The 21,685-nt window shown below is 30.8% G+C and overlaps 5 protein-coding genes across 5 annotated transcripts in view; 4 read left to right on the top strand and 1 right to left on the bottom strand.

The window, feature by feature from the left end:
* Positions 1 to 21,685, top strand: part of LOC149892434 (uncharacterized) — a 335,617-nt gene that overhangs the window by 81,641 nt on the left and 232,291 nt on the right. The gene's annotated exons all lie outside the window — the stretch shown is intronic.
* Positions 1 to 21,685, top strand: part of LOC145190968 (mitochondrial carnitine/acylcarnitine carrier protein-like) — a 176,862-nt gene that overhangs the window by 81,635 nt on the left and 73,542 nt on the right. The window lies entirely within an intron of this gene.
* LOC145189519 (uncharacterized) lies at positions 2,245 to 8,406 on the top strand. Its single transcript, XM_090077380.1, has 6 exons — positions 2,245 to 3,323; positions 3,432 to 3,696; positions 4,003 to 4,198; positions 4,315 to 4,467; positions 7,170 to 7,284; positions 8,086 to 8,406. The coding sequence occupies exons 1-6, from the start codon at positions 2,396 to 2,398 to the stop codon at positions 8,316 to 8,318; spliced, it is 1,890 nt and encodes a 629-aa protein (XP_089933506.1). The 5' UTR covers positions 2,245 to 2,395; the 3' UTR covers positions 8,319 to 8,406.
* Positions 12,877 to 14,037, bottom strand: LOC149892443 (uncharacterized). Its single transcript, XM_090078132.1, has 4 exons — positions 13,941 to 14,037; positions 13,640 to 13,846; positions 13,187 to 13,330; positions 12,877 to 13,097 (listed from the first exon to the last, which is right to left on the bottom strand). The coding sequence occupies exons 1-4, from the start codon at positions 14,035 to 14,037 to the stop codon at positions 12,877 to 12,879; spliced, it is 669 nt and encodes a 222-aa protein (XP_089934258.1).
* On the top strand, positions 18,173 to 19,274 carry LOC145201980 (uncharacterized). Its single transcript, XM_090078131.1, has 4 exons — positions 18,173 to 18,181; positions 18,262 to 18,511; positions 18,821 to 18,964; positions 19,054 to 19,274. Exons 1-4 carry the CDS (start codon positions 18,173 to 18,175, stop codon positions 19,272 to 19,274), a joined length of 624 nt encoding a protein of 207 aa, XP_089934257.1.

Genomic DNA, 21,685 nt, shown 5'->3' with positions numbered 1-21,685 from the left:
GTTATTAACTTTTTGCAAGAAAATATTTATAAATTTAAATGTTTACATATTTCTTTTAAAATTTCATTACTCGAATCATATTGGCCAAACGATTGAAAATTTTCTAACTTCAAGGTGGTTTAAAAATATTGGCTCTTAAAAACAAAATGTCACAGAAGAATATCTGAAGAGAATTCAGATAGAAATTATTTTTAGAAACAAGAAAGGTCTCAAGATTACAGATTTTATTTGTTATTTTTTCTAACTACTTAATATACTTTGATTATGTTGGTTAAAATTAGGGTTAGGACTATTGTAATTGTAATGAAAACAATAACAGTAACAATAATTATTGTTATTGTATTAACTTAATTTAGAAACAATACCAATACTTGTGATTTACAACTATTGTAATTCTGTAATACATTAACAATAAATATTGTATTGCAATTAATCTTTATAAAACAATAACAATATCTGAAAAAAAAGTGTATTGTAATGACCCACTACAATAACAATGAATATTGTATTGTAATTCGTCTTTGTAATACAATAACAATATAATGTTATTGTAATAAAAAAAATTATTTTATTGTCAAAATTTAATAAATGTTTTAATAGTCCAGTTGCCGACTATATACCCTTGTACCCTTGAAATAGGGTACAACTAATATTTAATGATTGATTCTATTTTACTGAAACATAATGGGAGAGGGAAGGGGTGCCAAAATGGTAAATTGGGCAACTTTAAATAGTAAGGCTATCATCAGACAGACAATATTCTGCGGCCATTTAGAGCTTAGAAATACATAACAAGATAGGTGATGCGAAATCTAAATATGATCCGAAGGTGATCAAGATTAATACCGATTGCGTATTATATTATATTTTGAAGATCAACACCGCAATTGTTACTTTTTAATCAGCATATATAAAATAATGTTTTTACCCTATTTATACAACTTTAATTGTTTAAAAAGAGATAACTTGGTTTTTTAATAATCATCATAAATGTGCTATATATGGCACACTCATGGTAATTTGTCACCACAACCACGCAGGACCGGCATGTCCAAGTTACAAAAATAATTTTAAAATAAATTTCTTCTGATCAAAATATGTAAAAAATAAAATTTGCAATATATTTCAAATCTGTAAATAAAAAATAGCAAAAATAATAGTAAGTTCGTCAGAGATGAATAAAAATACTTTAAAATACGTTAGCTTTTCTACTATAATGTAAAGTAATACACTACAATAGTTATTGTATTTGTTTTCATCAAAACAATAGAATACTTATTGTAATTGTTTTTCATCACAGCAATACAATACCAAAATAAATTTTTTTTATTGTTTCTGTAATATTACAATACAATATTATTGTATTGTAATGTGTAATTGTATTTAATTTTTGCAATTGCAATTACAATAGTCCTAACCCTAGTTAAAATGATATATTTTAGCAGAAAAAACTTGATGCCACATGTTTTTGTAAAAGAATTTGGTGGAAAAACTTGTGACCGCCTGTGACTCACACTCAAAAGTTTTTCAAAATCAAATATAATAAAGTGCGTAGAACTTCATAATTCAGACTATTTTATGTTATCAAATGTAATAAAGTGACAGGGGTTTAAAAAATGAGAACAGAGACCTCCTTCTCCTAATCCATTTCAGACCTTCTTTATTTTTCAAAACTTGAATGTCAAGAGACAGAGCTATTGAAAAAGTTTTAGAGAGCATATCAGTGTCATCATTTTCTGCTAAATAGAGAACATTTAACTCAATCCTACCTCTCAGAAATCATTATAGAGTCTTCAGGCGCGGATCCAAGGGGTGGCTATTTTGGCAATGGCCACATAAATTTAACGGCAGCCACGTTAGTGTTTTTTTTTTTCGCCTAAGGAATATTCCTAAAAATTTAAATTTGTCTGCTGTAATTTACAGATTTTGGCTATAGAGATTCCTATCATGGCCACAACGGTTCTTATTATACGTTAGCGATGTTTTATTCAATCAATAAATGCTGTGAAAAAGTATTTAAATATCGATCCTTTATCGAAATTTCAACCGTAAAAATAAAATTTGGCCCCAAAGTTACAAATTCCTGGATCCGCGCCTGGTCTTGATTTCCTTTCGTGACCAAAACAGTAATTTTCAATTTGTCTGTAAATGAAAACATGAATAGATATGGAAACCAGCCAAAAGCACTTCATGCTTGAGCATGCGTGATGCATACTCATTTCCAAACTCCAAAATTAATAAATTGTATCCTCAATTTGGCTTAATATGGCGAACGAGGCTGCATGAATGTTTCGTAAATGGAAAAAAACGAAATCGAAAGCGTTTGAACTTTTATATTGTTTTTACCTTAATGGTTAAATACAAATTGTTTGTTTATTAAATATTTTTTATAAATATGACCAGTTCTTCTGTCTTTTCTGCTTCAATCAAAGATATTGTTTTAGTGAAGGAAGAATCTTCTCAATACACTAATCACGAAGGTAAAAATTACCACTGTGCTGCTAGTGTTGGATTAGAACCATTATCCGCTGAAAGCTCTACGGATTCATCAAAAGTTGATGGCTATGAATCTGACTTAAACGAGGATTTAAAAACTAATAATGATAACCTTTCTCCAATTACATTGAAACAATCTTTTCAAGTTGTCTCAACAAATGATAATCTAACTACTTTAACAGATGCAAATGGTGGTGTATATGTACTATTAAGAGGTGATGGTTGTTCTATAAATACTAGTAACTCTACCTCTGATCAACCAAATCATTTAATAAATGTAGACACTTCAGAAGAATTAAAAACTAATAATCTTAATGTCAATGGCCCTTCTACGTTAGAAATTATAAATTCAGATGGTGTTCCTTTGAGTTTAACTGTTAGTGAGTTACTTTCATCAATAAATATAACCAAATCTAATGCTGTTCTTACTACACAACGAAATAGTAATGTATCAGCTTATAGCAAATCAAATATGTTAAACTTATCATCTTCAATTTTATCAACTACAGAAAATGAGATTAACCCAAATGAGTCACAAAAAGGCAGATCACCTCATTTAAGTATAAAAAATGAAATTTTTTTAAATCACTTTCCTAAGTGGACAGAACTTTTACATGACTGCAAGCTTATTGGAGATATGTATACTGGTTATGTTCTTAATGAAAATGAAATGGATGCTGTAGTTAATATGTACAAAAAGGAAACTCAAACTCTATTTTCAGTTCGACAAACCCCACCTCCCCCTAAAATGGAGACAAATGATACGATAAGATTGATGTGGAAATCTCATTATGTACCATTTGATGGAATACCATTTGTAAACATTGGTATTTATTTCATTCTATTTTTTTATTAGCACATAGTAATTATTTCTGAATTACAAAAAAATCTTCAACTTCAACTATAAATCATACTTCAACTATATAATTTCTTAGGACGGAGAGCAACAGTGTATGAATGCGAGCATGGTCCTAGAAAGAGAACCAGTATAGTTAAACGAATGGTGCAAATGCATGACCAGAACAATCCATTAAAAAAAATTCCAACTCTGACATGTCCAGCAAGATTGTTTGTTAAAAAAGTTCGAAAATTTCCTCAGTTTAAAGTTCCTGTTGATTCTGACCCTAAAGTATTACGTCAGCTACAAGAACATTCATTAAGACATGTGAGACAGTCTGGATTTGAAAGTGGAGAGACAAGGTTTGAAATGCTAAAATATTTTAGGAAAATCTTTTTTGTTCTTAGAATTATTGTTAAGCAGACAAATAACACTGAAAAAAACCTATTAAACTTATGTGAAAAAAAAATGCAAAGGAAATGCAAATAAAGTAACTTTACTTGCTACTACTTTCTTTACTATGTCTCAGGATGCACTGTAAAATTAGCAGGATGATACTTTTTTGACTATATAATAAGAAAAATAATAGTAACAGTTAAGCTGATAAACCAGAATGTAGCTAAATTAAGCAAGCATATTGATACATAAATTTTTTCTCTTCTTTCCAGATTATATATGCACTTGCCCCTAACAACCAGTCACAGATACCATCATATTGGCAATGCTGTAGATACATACCAACTTAATATGCAACAAGAAAATGGTTTGGAATGTTTATCTGTTGACAGGCGTGTTTTAGAAATGTTGCAAATACTGGTTAGGCAAGGGTTCAAAAATCCTTTTGTTGTTCGATCAGCTTTAAAAGTAAAATATAAAATTTAAAGTATATAATGTCTTAATCAAAATTTAAATTCAGTGTTAATGGTTTTTATATCAATTTTATTGCATTGTAAAATTCTTGATGATAGATTTCTTTCTAGGACTTTGTTGAAAATAAAATGAAGCTTGATAATTCTGAAAACCAACCAGAACACCATGACAAGTCATTCTATCCCCCAATGATTGAAATTCAAAACTTAATTCAGCAAACTGAAATAGCTTTACAATCTGGGTTATTATCATATCTTCAACCGGTATGCTTTTCTCTGGATATTTTTTATCCTAAATTAAATTTTAAGTTTCAAAACACATGAACATTGATGCATTATTAACAATGTTAAGGTCATTTAGTTTGAACTGCAGCCTCAAAAAAAAATAAATAAATAAATGTGTAACAATTCTTTTTCTAAAAGAAGCATTAAGAATCCTCCATCAAAACAAAGTTTATTTTAAAAAATAAATCTAATGAAGGCACATTGTAAAGATTAGTTACTCATTTTACAACATACATGTGTGTCATAGAAAGGAATCTGTAATAGATAGACAAAAGTAAAAGGTCTGATAAGTAAAAAAGGAGTACAAACTGGATAGACAAAAACAAAAGGTCTAAAAATTGCTACATTAAAATCCCATTTTTTATTTCAATTTATACTTTCAGGAACAAAAAAAGGTTCTCTTTTAATTTATGTCTTACTAATATATAATAAATGAAACATTATAAAAAAAAAAAAAAATGAAGCAAGCAATTTTTTTAAACTAAAAAAAAATTTTTTTCATTAAAAAAAAATAAATAAAATATGATAGACCAACTGTTAAGCAACTTTTAACTTAAAAAATCTTAAAATTAACATTGCATACTTAATGAATTTTAACTGTAAGTTCGTAAAGATATTTTATGGCAAACAAAATAAGACAAAAAAACTTGCCTGAATTCTTTTAAATGCTGTGATATTCAACAAGTTTTTTCTTCTTGACTTTTTTTCCAGGCTTCTAAAATTGTTGCTTTTTTTCCAGGCTTTTAAAATTGTTGCTTTTAAATCATTCTTTTGAAGTACATAATCTTAAAATTACAATCCAAAATGGATCAAATATATTCAATTGGATTAAGATCTAGAAATTGATCCATCACTTAAATGCTATTAAAATAATTTCCTAGTCTTAATTTCTTCAAATATGATTTCAAGTTTGTCTTGAAAATGTCAATCTTTACATAATCAATCATATATAATAGTTAATAATTATATAATAGTATAATAATTATAAATAATAATTATATTTTGACATTTTTAATACAAACTTGAAATCAGTAATCAAAAAAGTAACAACCACCCATTTTCAAAAAACTAGCAGATTTTTGCTAATTTTTGGAAAATGGGTGGAGTTAAATGGTTAGAGTTACTTTTGATATGTTAAAAAAATTATTGAATACAAGAAAAATTTAGTAAAATTAATTCACTAATTTTTTTTCTACAGTTTTTTTTTTCTACAGTACAGTATATTGGGAGTCTGTGTCAGATTTTTTAAATTGGTAATCACATTAATCATTTTAAATCATTTTACCAAAACTAGAGATTCTGCTACAGATTAGGCTAGAGATTTTGCAAAAGATTAGGCTAGAATTTTTGAGTGGTTCTTTATAAAAGAGTTGTTAGCACTAATGAAAAAGATAGTTACAGTTTTTCAAAAGCCAGTTTGTTCATTTAGTGAATTTTCAGACAATTATTCATTTACTTTTCAGGATTCTTTACTTAAACAAATGCTTCAATTACAGAATCTAAATCTCTGTGTGTCTTTTTTGTAGTATGTTTGAGGCTATAATTTCTTCAGTATGTCTCTGCCTTAATCTGTTTCTACATTTAAGTAATATTTTATAATTGTTTTTCATAAAAACATTTCAATTAATAGTAAGCAATATACCAAATAAGTTTAATCATGACGAGTTTTCTCTTTCAAATCTTCTCCTTCTCTTTCAATTTTTTTTACAATTTTCTCTTTCAAATCTTAACAGATGACTATCTGTTAAGATTTGAAAGAGAAAAATTCAGGAAAATTCAAAAATTTAAAATTTTGTTTAAAATGACTTAAAAGTATGCAGGAAATTATTTACAAAATTTTATGAATAAAAATAGATTCGTTAACTAAAAAATATTTTTTGATTAATATAGATGATAATAATATGATGATATGATAACAATATGATAATAATGATAATATATGATAATATATGATAATTTATGATAATATATGATAATTTATGATGATGATGATGATGATGATGATGATGATGATGATGATGATGATGATGATGATGATGATGATGATGATGATGATGATGATGATGAAATGATGATGATGATGATGATGATGATGATGATGATGATGATGATGATGATGATGATGATGATGATGATGATGATGATGATGATGATGATGATGATGATGATGATGATGATGATGATGATGATGATGATGAGAAGGAGGAGGATAATGATAATGAGGATGATGTGATGATGATGATGATGATGATGATGATGATGATGATGATGATGATGATGATGATGATGATGATGAAATGATGATGATGATGATGATGATGATGATGATGATGATGATGATGATGATGATGATGATGATGATGATGATGATGATGATGATGATGATGATGATGATGATGATGATGATGATGATGATGATGATGATGATGATGATGATGATGATGATGATGATGATGATGATAATAATAATAATAATAATAATAATTATAATATTAATAATAGTAATAATAGTAATAATAATGATAATGATAACAATAACAATAACAATAACAATAATAATAATGATAATAGTAATAATAATAGTAATAATAATAGTAATAATAATAGTAATAGTAATAGTAATGATAATAGTAATAATAGTAATAATATTTTATCGTCAAGTTATTCCATTTTTTATGTAGCCATCTGTGCCTCTTATTCCATCTCGTAACAAAAAAAGGAGTACCCTACCTAATGAAAGCACAATAAAAAAGGTGAAACTAGAGAGAGCAACCTCTGAAGTTGAAGCCAAAACTTGTAAGTTTATCTTTGTTATTCTTTGTTAAATTATTTTGTTTTATTTTATTTTTATAATAAAGAGATTGATTCTAAGTTCGATGATAAGATATGATTTAGCAACTTACAAGATGAGATATCAACTCAATAATATTTTTAGGATGAAAAATACTTTCATCGATTTTGTTTAATTGTTTTAATGTTTTATTAATTTAAAATAGTTTTAAAAAATTAAAAAACAAAAAAAAAAAATTTATACATTTTTTTTTATTAAATCTATTAAATTTTTTCAAAAAAGTATTAGGTGTACAACAACCATCATCTCAGTGGCCGTAAACTTATTTCTGAGGATGAAAACTGAACTTAACATTTCTTAATAATTTTTTGATAATGAAGTAATCGAAATTATGTCATTAAAAAATGACAACATTTATACTTTCCGAAAATCTATACTTATACAAAAACAATGCTTTGTAATGTCCTTCGGCGAGTTTCTTTATTGTAATTGCTACCCAAAGAATTCCTTTCAATGTAGTAAACGTCAGTTATGCATTGAATGAGAATTGTGTAAGGCGATAAGTTTGTAATGTACATGCATGGCTCAAAACTACTTTTTCAGCTTTGTGTTCTTTTGTGTTGTTGTTAAACATGTCGGGTGAAATTTCAATTTTTGCATCGTTTTTTAGTCAGTGAGCTGCTTCAAATATTGACAACAAAATCTTCTCAAATGTTGTCAACAAAGTATTTTCTGTTTGGTTCTGTGTTTTATGATAATTTTCTATATTTGTTAAGTGTTGTATTTGTAATTACTATTTTTTTTAGCTCTTGCTGGAACATCCGAAACATTATCTTTGACTCTGACTGACAACCAGTTAGAAAGCTTCTCAATTGCTAACTTTTCTTACGAGCAACTTGCACAATTGGCAAAGATTGGGTTGTTAGTGCTAAATAATGCTGCAAAAGAATCCCAACTTATTGAAACGTCTGATTGCAGTGACATTGTAGAAAGCCCATGTAATCAAAAGGATGATACTGAAGTTACAAAGATAAAGTGAAGCAACAGCTGTAGTTGCTCAAATCTTATAATCTGTTTTTTGTACCATACAATTTATTTTATATTCATCCTGATTCAAAAACCAAAAACTTACCGCTTTGTGTATTACCAAATATAAACTTATTACTTCTTAAAATATATTTCCGAAATAATTTTGCCCCAATATTACATATGATTACTTTTTTTATAATTGCGTTTACGTCATGGCCAACTCTACTACAGGCCTGATAATCGCGCAATCAAAACTGGAAGCCGTTTTTAAGTTTTGTTTTTAATGTTTAATATATTTTTCATTTTTTTAAATTTCGAAACTCGTTTTAACACATTACTTCTGAAGTTTTAAGTAAAGATGGGTAAATGTTTCATTTTACAATTGGAATTGGAATAAAGATAATAAACCATTTCTCAACTTTCTCATCAAAATAAAGAAAAAATAAGAGAGAAATGTATTAAGTGCATATCTAGATAAATAAAAATGCTTTTAAAAAAATCTGTGAAAGACATTGGGCAGAAGGTTATGAAACAATAATGGCTAAAGAACATAAAACGTCAAAGAAACCCACCTACAACTTTTAACTGTATAAATCCAAGTCTAGTACCTACTCCAGTACCTTTTCCCAGGTTAAATAAAAAATCTTTTTCATTAAGAATTAAATTTGGTCAGTTGGTTAACTATCCGAAAGAATCTATTGAGTAAACCGGAGCTAGTCGGCTACAGGGGTAAATTGACACACTGCGTTTAACTTTGGAGTTTTCCACTAGAAATTTCTGAAGTTCACATGGCACCTTATTACTTAACTGATTCACTTTTCAATGTAGTGTCAGGGGAATTACAGCATGACATAAAAGTTATAGCGACTTTCGTGTTTGTTTTTTTTTTATATATATATTTATTTATTTTGTGACTATTTTACTTTTTCAATTATAAAATGGAATAACCTTGACTACAAGTAAACTCGAACAGACGCGTTGTATAGTTCACTCTAACCTGTCACATTTTTTGTTTTTTAATACTTTGTGTTTTTGGGAATCTGTAGGCCGTTTTGTGAATAAAAAGATGCTGATGATGCTATTCTAATAGAAGGAAGGTCCGATCGAAAGTCAGTCAAAGATTTTAATATTACTGCAACAAGCCTGTCCCGACACTGGATATAGCAACAACAAGAAGACAAACATCATGTTACATAAAAAATTTTAAACAATTTTAATGTGTTTCTTTTGCTGATAGAAGCAATTTTGCAACTGTTGCAGTTGCTGTCTCTGCCAGTGGGAATTCTATTCCACCTTTTTTTAAATTTCCGATAATGAAGAGAGTATTTTTTAAATGTTACTCCCAACAGAAGGGCAGGCGCTGCGAACCCTTCTGGTTGGAAGGTTCAATTTTTACAGTTTTTCCGTTATAACATCCTAGAAGTTCAAAAGAAAGACCTGTCTTGTTTATATCAGACAATCATGACTCCCACCATTTAATAAAAGCTACTGACTACTTCAAAGAAAAAGGAGTATCGGTTTGTTTTTTTCCGCCTCATTGCAATCAAAAACTGTGATGCATGGAAGACGAGCCAACTGCAGTTCTAACTTCTGATGATTTGAAACCTTTTAAACCGTAAAATTAAGTTGATTAGCTTTATAATTTTGTTTTTCATATTTACTCTTTTGTACTAAATATTACATTGGTAGACAAGAAATTTCATAAAAAAAGATTGCACTTGAAAAAAATGCTTAATGCTGCTAAACAAGTCTTTTTTTGTATATATAACTAACCCCAAGAGTATAGGCAACTTGCCTTCGGCAGGGGGAAGTTGGGGGATTTTTTTTTCTATTTCGAAAGCCCATTCGAACCTTTTTAACCTTACCTTACATTATATTTCAACCATTTTGCCATTAAATGCACCAATAAAAGTAGAATAAAATATGTTGGTGATGTTCCAGTTTGTGATAAAAAACTGCAACATCACCAACATTTTTTATTCTACTGGGACAGCAGGGGTCAACTGGAACAAAAGAGGTAGTTTTTAGGATTAAAAAGTTAATTTATTTTTAGCAAATCTGACTGCCTTGACATTTAATAATTGTTTAAGTTAAATTATTATATTAAGTAACATCACCAACAAAGCCGCCATTTTCAATTCCTGGTTCCATTTATTTGAATTATAGCAGCGTTACCTATTTGTATTATAGAATGCAACATTTTTGAAATTTGGTAAATTTTGACTAAAATGACATTTTGTGTAGTTATTTTGGTACTAACAAAACACGCGATGGAAAAAAGAGAAAAAAAAAAGAAAAAAATTTAGATTTTCAAGAATAATCTCAAAGAATGTATTTCTGATTATTTTTTTTTTTTCTTCCTGTTATTTTTTTTTTCTTCCAATTATTTTTTTTTCTTCCGATCATTCTTGCACATTACTACACTAAAAACACAATTCTAATTTTGATCCCCCCAATCTCCAATCCATTTGAGCGGAGCATTTTTAGTTACTTTAAAGCAAGCAAATAAATAAAATGTCATCTAAACTTATTGACGATGTTGTTAGAATCAAGACCTATCTCTCCAGCAGTAATCAATGTTGCTAAGGTTTTAAGGTGCCCAAAAGAATGTTCTCGAAATTTAGTGCAAAAATGTACACTAAAAAAAATGACCAAGACCCTGATGAGATCAGTTGTATTCCTGATTTTGATTAAGTGATGGTTTGAAACCTTGTTTGTGATACCATTGTATCACAAATAAAGTTTTGATAAATTTTTCAAATATTCATCCAATCAATTAAATCTTAAAAATCGAAAAGATGATCTCATGGGAGTAGGTTTTTTTTTCCCTACTGTGATTTACCACTTCTAAAATAGATGAAACAAAAGGCGTTATTTTGGAATTTATTGGAGAAAAAAATCTTAACGCTAATAAATAGGTAAGAAAAGTATTTACAAGTAGGTAAGTGATAAAAAGTTCTAAATTAGGATTTCTGAAAATTTCTGAATTTTTCAGAAAAGATTTGAGGACAGCCTAGTAATCTAAAATCATGCAAAAGTTGCTGCTGCAGCAAACAAATCCAAACAGCAATTTTTGACGCTGCATTAATAACTTTTAATTGTAGATGGAATATTTAGTTAGCCATGTTTTTTGTATGTTTAGTTTCAAGATATAGAAAGCATGGCCTAGTTTTTATTGATAATGTTCCGATAATTATGCTTAATGATAAAGCAGACTAAATTTCTAAAAACTTGTTCCTTATTCTTACCTTTCTTTCAATTAAATCACTTTAATACAGATGTTATTTAAAAAATGAAATAAACGTTTCTTCTTTCTAGAAGCTGGCATTACCAATGTTATCAATTTTTTTGCCACACCAAAAAAATTATTGTCATCTTAGACAAGATGGCAGCAACTACTTTGTCAGCAACCATCAGGGCCCACTGCATCATGGATGACTGCAAGGTCATTGCTTTAGACACCACTGCATCTCACATTTTTAAATAACTTTATACTTACATTTTGTTTCTATAAAAAGTAAATTGGTTCAAATTATAAACACGATTTACTATAAATAGTTTAAAAAATGATCTGGAAAAATTACAGGAATAATATCAAAGGTTTTAAATGGAAAAGGCGTTAAAAAGCCTTCGCGAATAAAATAGAAAGTACTGTTCCACTTTTACGGCCGAATTCCTAATTGTGATCAGTAGCCGCAATAATAGTTCGATCGCAATAATAGTTCGATATACTAAAAATCTAAACTTTTAAAAAGAGGTTCGTTTGAAAAATGTTTTTAAAACGCACTTTTGTTATTTCTTTTTTTCCCCAAAACAATCTTCAACTTTTTTCATGGGATAGTTTAGATTCAAAAACAATGTCATTTCCCTAACGTCATTGCTCTGTAACTTTTATCCTTATCTATTTTTAGCTTCATCTAAAAAAGTTCGAAAAAAAAGATATTCGATTGCAATTCTCATTTTCACAATAACGTCTTTAAAAAAAGAAGGTTTTGCACACCAAAAACGAACAATATTTCTTTTTCTAAATATTACTACTCGGAAGATATACAGTTTGAAATTAACATCAAAATCGAATGGCAATAAACTAACAAAGTTGATCAAAGCTACTGTAGATTGGTAGGTGCAGAGAAGAGGTTTGAAATCGAATCAAGCGAGCTCCATAGTTTGTAGGTTTTCAAAGTCTCGCTTTTGCTGCAAGAAATAATAAATTGCGTATCAGCAACTTTCTGGTAAAAGGCTGTTTAGCCGTATCACTTTTTTAAATCATAGTTATTTACACGTTAGCAACGAGGAAAAAGAAAACTAACAATAATGAAAACTCACCATTGCCTCCCAGCCTTTTAGTAATAACCTCCGTAACTTGGTGCCCCGTATGTTTTGTAACCTCCGCTGTAATATGGGCTGTAAACGTTGCCTAAAGTAAATTACATGCCTTTGTATAAATGCCTTGTCTTAAATTGCATCGACTTTGCATTCGTCTGAACTTTTTTTCTTTCGCTTTCGCTCTTTCTAACTAACAAAGCGTGTCGCTGCGTGTTTCACAGAAAGTGCTTTTTGATAACATTTCAAATGCTACGAGACTTACCGTACGAATTATAGTTCGGGTCGCTTGAACTTTTAGCACTTTCGTCTCTGTAGTAGCGATTTCCTCCGTACCCACTTCCTTTGTTGTAAGACCCGACACCATATCCACCTAATCCACTGTATCCGCCATATCCACCGTATCCACCGTACCCACCGTATCCGCCGTTTCCGCCGTATCCACCAAATCCGCCGTACCCTTTATCTGCATTGAAAACACATTGATATAGACGGCTGACTAAAATCAATTAAGAAGATGGAGATTTTGACATAAACACTTAAACAAACTCTTACTGTACGAATTGTACGAAGGGTCCTGTTTCGACATCTTCACTGATTCATCGCGGTAGTAGCCGTACCCGTATACAGTTCCTTTGTTGTATAGGTTGCCACCGTATCCAATCAATCTACCGTAGCCACCGAATCCATAACCTTTATCTGCATAAAAGTAAATGGAAAAGTGTTAGATAATAAAGTAGAATAAGTAAGATCTTTGTTGACGAATTTTCAAGGAGATGCTCGGACGTTTCACACTTTATTATAGCTTAAAGGTGTTAAATCAAAACCGTAAGAGGAGTTCCCCGACTAAAAAACGGCCGTTTTAATATCGCTACGCATGTTCCAAAGTCCGAAGACGTTTCAGTAAAGCGTTTCAGTAAAAAAAAAAAAACACAACGCAGGCAGAAAAGTGTCATGAAAAAAAAAAAAAAAAAAAAAAAAAGGATAATAAAAGAAAGAAGTTTTTACTATAGGAATAGTTTGTGGGGTCGTTTTTAGATGCTTTATTTGACGAATCTCTGTAGAAACCTTTTCCGTATCCACTCCCTTTATTATACAAACCACCGCCGTATCCGCCGTACCCACCATAGGCTCCATAGCCACTGTAGCCACCGTTTCCACCGTATCCACCGTATCCACCATAACCACCGTATCCACCATAACCATAACCGTTTCCTATGTAAAGTTCAATTAGAAAGCTTTTGAAGTTTTCAAAGATCTACAGATCAAAAATATATATATTGTTTTGTATTTGGAAAAATTTACTTACCGTAGAGTTTAGTTAAAGGATCGCTGTACTTTGCACATTTCACATCGACAGACGAGTAAAGAAGAACTATCGAAAGGAGAACGTTTGATGCGCGCATGCTTTGAACTTACCCGAAGAAAGAGGTATATTATCTAAAAAAATTTTTTTTTTTTTTTTTAATCTCCGAGATTTGACGCTGGAAGGATAGCACACCAAACAAGCTTTGTTGGCAGTGTCTGCTGGTCATCTTTTATACTCTTCTGTGCTTCCTCGTTTAGTGACGCATTTTTGAGTAGGTGTTGCAAATTGACCGCAAATTGTAAATCGTTGAGTTTTAACAGTTAAAAATATTTTTCAATGAGGAAGAATCATTTGCCATCAATCATAAAGGCGGATTTCCACGGAGAGAATTATTTCGTGCGACGCAATTTTTTTCGCGGCTCGTTTTTCGCCGAATAAGAATTTTAATTTCCACCATCAAGTTGGCACGCTTTTTTTTGCTAGAAAACATGTCATTAATAAGAAAAAGATTGTTATTGATAAGTAGAAAAATAATTATTTTAAAGATACTGAAAATGAAACGAGAAAAATTAAAGAAACGATTTTGGGTTAGGAAAATTTATGCCGAATGCCTACAGAAAGGAGAGCTTCATTTATAAGTACAAAATTATATTTGCACGACCAGGAATACTTTTTTAAGTATTTTCATGTCTCCAACAACTTACGAAGAGTTGCTTGCGCCTATAGCGTCTATCATTGTGAAACAAAGAACTATAATGAGAGATCCTGTCAGTCCAAGTGAGAGGTTGGCCGTAACACTTAGATTGTAACAGGAGATGCTCAGTGTACTATTGCTGCAAGTTACAGAATCAGTGCTTCCACTACCAGTAGAATTATTTGTGAAACGTGTGCAGCCATTTGGAATTCATTGAAAGAGAGAAATTTTCTACACGTCTCATCAGAAAAACATGAATGGAAGTCAATTGCAAAAGAATTTGAAAGTATTTGGGATTTTCCACATGCTATAGGTGCAATAGATGGCAAGCACATTATTATGCAAGCTCCCCATAATGGAGGGTCAGAATATTTTAACTATAAAAAAACGCATAGCATTGTCCTTTTAAGCAGTTTGTAATGCTAAATACGAATTCACTATGGTAGACATTGGTGACTCGGGAAGACAGAGTGATGGTAGTGTTTTTAATAACTGCAGTCTTGGTAATGCAATTGAAGATAATAAATTAAATTTTCCTGATCCCAAAAATATTGGTAGTTCTGAAAAAATATTACTATGTGTTTTGGTTGCTGATGATGCTTTTGGTTTAAAAAAATACTTGATGAAACCGTATCGTAATAAAAATATTCCTTTAGATCAAAGAATATTTAATTACAGACTTTCAAGAGCCAGAAGGGTTATAGAAAATACATTTGGTATTGCAACAACACTCTTTCGTATGCTTCGCAGGCCAATTATTACTAATCTCGATAAAGTTATTTTAATTACACAAGCGATTGCGGCTTTGCACAACTTTCTTATGAAAAAAAGATCAGCAAATAATTATCACTACTGCCCCACAAATTACACTGATATTGACGGTCCTGCTGGGTTTTGACCAGGTGATTGGAGGAAAGATAACTTGTGTTCCGCTGCACTTCAACCACTCAGGGCGTACCAAGGGCGGGGCCGGCCGGTAGGCGGCCTGAGGCGCCAAAATTAAGAGCAAATTTTAATAAATTAAAAAAATAAGTTTATGAAACAAATTTTCACGGCGTCGCTGCTGTTGATAAGAAAATTAATTAAAATTCCGCCTCTTGACACAAACTCCTAAAAATTAGGTATAACCCTCGCAACTTTAATTTTATCGGGAAAGATTCCTTTGTTTAAAGAGAGCGTAAGTATATGCAAAAGTGGAATTTTTCAATAAGGCATTGATTTAATTACTACATTACTGCTTACATCATCAACTCCAATACCTTTATTTGGTTTAAGTAAGTACACGGCATCAAGCAACTCTGTTTCTGTTAGCATATTATAAGCCATTGTATTATTATTAGAGTTTAGGTATGATTTGAAGCACGTTTTACTTTTTATAAATTTGGTGATCAATAAATCATTTTTTCGTTTAATTATCTCCTTTATTATTTTTTTTTTTTTTTTTTTTTGGGGGGGGGGGGGGGAGGGCGCAATTTTCTTTTCTTGCCCGAAGCGCAAAATTGGCTCGGTACGGCCCTGCAACCACTGACACAATCAAGTTCTAACAACTACTCAGAAGATGCAAAATAGGTTAGAATGACTTTAAAGAATACTTTAATACACCAGAAGGAGAATTGGGATGGCAATTAGATTTAGTAAATAGAAACTCATAAATTTGAAAAAATGTCAATTATTACTTCTGTAAAGTTTCTGAAGTTAAAGTAAAAATATTGTTACTCTTAATAATAATAATAATACATTTCCATAATTTTGATTACACATAAAAATAAAGCACGAGAAAATAAGAAAGAAGTCATGAGATAAAAAGCATAAATTATGTAAATAAACTTAAAAACTTATTATTAAAGTGTGACAAAAAAACCTAATAATAAACCATATAGTTTCAGGTCATACCCCGTCTGAGAGACATCTCTGTCTCTCAACCACTCCATTAACGGGTTGTTGTCGACCATTTTTAAATTTACTTTATTTTCAACAATTTCGATGTGTTTATTTTTTAACAAGATTTCTGAGTTTGCATATTTTAAAGGATCTGATTGTTTCCTTATTTAAGCGAATAAATTCGCCACAAATAAAGTTGAAATCTATCCAACTCTTTTGCGAAACGAAAAAAATCGCTAGGGTGATAAAAAATTTTTTGTGCGCATGCTCAGAAACATTCGTGGCGAAAAAAATCGCGTCGCACGAAATACTTCGCTCCGTAGAAATCCGCCTTAACTGCTTTTAGGCACTTTTTCGCTCATTTTGAGTCGGAAGTACGGAAGATACAATGTAGAATATACAGTGGTTTGAAGATTTCAAACAAAGATGGGATGACCGATGTTTTGAATATACGGATGTCTTTTCAGCATTCATGCGCGGTTAACAGTATAGAAACGTTGATATAAATTTGCAGTGGGTCAATAGAGCATCGATCGCTAGCCAATTTTATAAATAAGCTCAAATGTAAATAGTTTTCGACAAATAGTTTATTCACATTTTTCGTCCAGGGAAACGTTGTTTAAATTTCGTTACTTACCGGCAAATTTTGACACGATAGAAAAAGTTGTTGCTAAAAAAAGGTTTTTGCGTTTTACAGACTTACAGCTTATTTGAGTTGAACCCAGGTTTTTTTTTTCTCTTTGCATTTTCAACCAACACGTGTCCAAACATGTTTTAGCTATCACATGCTGCTCCTTATGAGTGACTTACAATGAAATAGTACAGAGTTTTTAAACAGAAAAGAATTTAAGGTTTGGAAAAAAACGAAAGGGTGCTAACGAAATGAAAACAAAGTTTTTCTGTTCGGCTAATGTGAACAACGTTTGACAGTCCTCTGAAATCAACACCTGAACTGACAGGTTGCTGTAAACATTTTACGGAGTGTAATGAATCAATTTACTTGACACGGTATGCTCATGCATATTTTTATATTACATAAGTAGCAATATATTTTAGCTTAACTTTCTTCATACTAATGTATGAATTATTTGAATACTTTATGAACTTTACAGAATGATCAATGTTACATTGGTTACATTTGGACGTGCGAATTTAACATCATTTAGTGAAGGGAAGCTTTATTCTTTTTCAATTGTTTCCTAGCACGCTTACTCATCTGTAATTAAGCTGCGCAGGTATATATAACAGAGATGCGCGGAAATAAATAGTAGCTGCTTGGGTATCTTTTATCCCGTTTCTACACCACACTCGCCGATCCCATAATAACTATCCATCCTATCCTAAATGATTCTTCCTCATTGAAAAATATTTTTAACTGTTAAAACTCAACGATTTACAATTTGCGGTCAATTTGCAACACCTACTCAAAAATGCGTCACTAAACGAGGAAGCACAGAAGAGTATAAAAGATGACCAGCAGACACTGCCAACAAAGCTTGTTTGGTGTGCTATCCTTCCAGCGTCAAATCTCGGAGATTAAAAAAAAAAAAAAAAATTTTTTTAGATAATATACCTCTTTCTTCGGGTAAGTTCAAAGCATGCGCGCATCAAACGTTCTCCTTTCGATAGTTCTTCTTTACTCGTCTGTCGATGTGAAATGTGCAAAGTACAGCGATCCTTTAACTAAACTCTACGGTAAGTAAATTTTTCCAAATACAAAACAATATATATATTTTTGATCTGTAGATCTTTGAAAACTTCAAAAGCTTTCTAATTGAACTTTACATAGGAAACGGTTATGGTTATGGTGGATACGGTGGTTATGGTGGATACGGTGGATACGGTGGAAACGGTGGCTACAGTGGCTATGGAGCCTATGGTGGGTACGGCGGATACGGCGGTGGTTTGTATAATAAAGGGAGTGGATACGGAAAAGGTTTCTACAGAGATTCGTCAAATAAAGCATCTAAAAACGACCCCACAAACTATTCCTATAGTAAAAACTTCTTTCTTTTATTATCCTTTTTTTTTTTTTTTTTTTTTTTTTCATGACACTTTTCTGCCTGCGTTGTGTTTTTTTTTTTTTACTGAAACGCTTTACTGAAACGTCTTCGGACTTTGGAACATGCGTAGCGATATTAAAACGGCCGTTTTTTAGTCGGGGAACTCCTCTTACGGTTTTGATTTAACACCTTTAAGCTATAATAAAGTGTGAAACGTCCGAGCATCTCCTTGAAAATTCGTCAACAAAGATCTTACTTATTCTACTTTATTATCTAACACTTTTCCATTTACTTTTATGCAGATAAAGGTTATGGATTCGGTGGCTACGGTAGATTGATTGGATACGGTGGCAACCTATACAACAAAGGAACTGTATACGGGTACGGCTACTACCGCGATGAATCAGTGAAGATGTCGAAACAGGACCCTTCGTACAATTCGTACAGTAAGAGTTTGTTTAAGTGTTTATGTCAAAATCTCCATCTTCTTAATTGATTTTAGTCAGCCGTCTATATCAATGTGTTTTCAATGCAGATAAAGGGTACGGCGGATTTGGTGGATACGGCGGAAACGGCGGATACGGTGGGTACGGTGGATACGGTGGATATGGCGGATACAGTGGATTAGGTGGATATGGTGTCGGGTCTTACAACAAAGGAAGTGGGTACGGAGGAAATCGCTACTACAGAGACGAAAGTGCTAAAAGTTCAAGCGACCCGAACTATAATTCGTACGGTAAGTCTCGTAGCATTTGAAATGTTATCAAAAAGCACTTTCTGTGAAACACGCAGCGACACGCTTTGTTAGTTAGAAAGAGCGAAAGCGAAAGAAAAAAAGTTCAGACGAATGCAAAGTCGATGCAATTTAAGACAAGGCATTTATACAAAGGCATGTAATTTACTTTAGGCAACGTTTACAGCCCATATTACAGCGGAGGTTACAAAACATACGGGGCACCAAGTTACGGAGGTTATTACTAAAAGGCTGGGAGGCAATGGTGAGTTTTCATTATTGTTAGTTTTCTTTTTCCTCGTTGCTAACGTGTAAATAACTATGATTTAAAAAAGTGATACGGCTAAACAGCCTTTTACCAGAAAGTTGCTGATACGCAATTTATTATTTCTTGCAGCAAAAGCGAGACTTTGAAAACCTACAAACTATGGAGCTCGCTTGATTCGATTTCAAACCTCTTCTCTGCACCTACCAATCTACAGTAGCTTTGATCAACTTTGTTAGTTTATTGCCATTCGATTTTGATGTTAATTTCAAACTGTATATCTTCCGAGTAGTAATATTTAGAAAAAGAAATATTGTTCGTTTTTGGTGTGCAAAACCTTCTTTTTTTAAAGACGTTATTGTGAAAATGAGAATTGCAATCGAATATCTTTTTTTTCGAACTTTTTTAGATGAAGCTAAAAATAGATAAGGATAAAAGTTACAGAGCAATGACGTTAGGGAAATGACATTGTTTTTGAATCTAAACTATCCCATGAAAAAAGTTGAAGATTGTTTTGGGGAAAAAAAGAAATAACAAAAGTGCGTTTTAAAAACATTTTTCAAACGAACCTCTTTTTAAAAGTTTAGATTTTTAGTATATCGAACTATTATTGCGATCGAACTATTATTGCGGCTACTGATCACAATTAGGAATTCGGCCGTAAAAGTGGAACAGTACTTTCTATTTTATTCGCGAAGGCTTTTTAACGCCTTAACGCCTTTATTTTATTTTTTTCTGAATGGAAAGTAAAAAATGAAATTAAATTTTTAAGATTCTTTTAACTTTATTAATTTCTTACCTGAAACACCAACACCTAGGAGAATACAGGGTAAGATGATGATTTACTTATATCTGTTAAACCCACCTACGAATAAAAGCTGGTTTTAATGTTGTAATGAAGCAGACTACAAATGCTAGATTAGCTAATTTTTCCGTATATCGATGGTGTAAAATAATTGTAATTGTTAAGAGTGCGTTTTCTAGTATAGATAAATAATGTATTAATGTAAATAATCTCGTTTAACTGAATTTCTTTAATCGTTTCCACAGTAGCTGAAGATAAGCGAGTAATGATCACTTAGCTTGCATGACGCCAGCCATAAAAGTTTTAATAACTTAGTTATAGATTTTTGTCAATCATTTTGTAGTTTTTGTGTGAGGCTGGACAGAAATTGAAACAGATTCGTTATCTTGTGCCGTAAGCTAATTACGGTGTACGCCATTTTATAAGACATTTTTTATTGACCATTATTTGATTTATTTTAACTATGTTTTTATCAAATAAGGTTAAATAGTTTTTGCAACTTTTTTTGAATTTATTCAGAACTGATTGAAACAAAAGTACTACTGATCCGGCGATAATAGAAACTTTTGAAAACTACGTTCGATTAATCATTTCGATAATTTACCGGAAAAGTTTCCAAATGACGTCATTTGTTTGGCTCCGTGCGACATACAATAAAATGGGATTTAAGTTAAAAATACAAACTCTATAAAACGTGTATTAAAAATAAATAAAAAATCATCGAAGTGCAAAAAAAATTCTTAATCAAAAAAAAAATTAAAAAATGCAAAAAAAAATGTTTTTATTTTTTAAATATTTTTGTGTTTGCAGGAGATTAAAAAAGTATTATTTACCTAACTGTAGTATTTTAAAAATTTGTAGTTATAAATTTGCGTGTATAATCCTACGCGACACTCTTTTCTCAGATGTTTTTATATTTATATGATAAAAAATAAAAACAATAGCTAAATAAAATAAAGTGTAGGATACTAGCTATAATATTGTGGGAAAATATCTTTTAAATCGACTATCCAAAACAAACTCAAAAAAAACTTTACATATATATATATATATATATATATATATATATATATATATATATATATATATATATATATATATATATATATATATATATATATATCCATATTGATCATGTAAATAGAAATACTTTCACGATAAACTTAAGAAAAAATATTTACCGACAAATTTTCATCGCAAAAACTCAGATTGAAAGAAATAATAAAAGTTGTAATAATAATTTTATAACTTCTTTTTAAAAGCAGTTCTGTTATTAACTGCGGGTTGTGGTACTGTTTACTGTACTACACACTTTATTATTGTTTCTTTAATTCTGAAAAATCCGAATCTTGAATAAATATCTG

Source organism: Hydra viridissima, unplaced genomic scaffold (genome assembly GCF_058129835.1).
Source record: "Hydra viridissima isolate aposymbiotic clone 2 unplaced genomic scaffold, HvirCarnegie_v1 scaffold_2, whole genome shotgun sequence".
Lineage (NCBI taxonomy): Eukaryota > Metazoa > Cnidaria > Hydrozoa > Anthoathecata > Hydridae > Hydra > Hydra viridissima.
This window is presented reverse-complemented; position numbering and strand designations above follow the sequence as displayed.

Coding starts and splice junctions, on each gene's coding strand:
- LOC145189519 (XM_090077380.1), top strand. CDS start 2,396: ATGACCAGTTCTTCTGTCTTTTCTGCTTCAATCAAAGATATTGTTTTA. Junction 3,324..3,431: donor AATACCATTTGTAAACATTG/GTATTTATTTCA, acceptor ATAATTTCTTAG/GACGGAGAGCAACAGTGTAT. Junction 4,199..4,314: donor TTGTTCGATCAGCTTTAAAA/GTAAAATATAAA, acceptor ATTTCTTTCTAG/GACTTTGTTGAAAATAAAAT.
- LOC145201980 (XM_090078131.1), top strand. Junction 18,512..18,820: donor CCCCACAAACTATTCCTATA/GTAAAAACTTCT, acceptor ACTTTTATGCAG/ATAAAGGTTATGGATTCGGT. Junction 18,965..19,053: donor CCCTTCGTACAATTCGTACA/GTAAGAGTTTGT, acceptor TTTTCAATGCAG/ATAAAGGGTACGGCGGATTT.
- LOC149892443 (XM_090078132.1), bottom strand. CDS start 14,037: ATGCGCGCATCAAACGTTCTCCTTTCGATAGTTCTTCTTTACTCGTCT. Junction 13,847..13,940: donor TCCTTTAACTAAACTCTACG/GTAAGTAAATTT, acceptor AACTTTACATAG/GAAACGGTTATGGTTATGGT. Junction 13,098..13,186: donor CCCTTCGTACAATTCGTACA/GTAAGAGTTTGT, acceptor TTTTCAATGCAG/ATAAAGGGTACGGCGGATTT.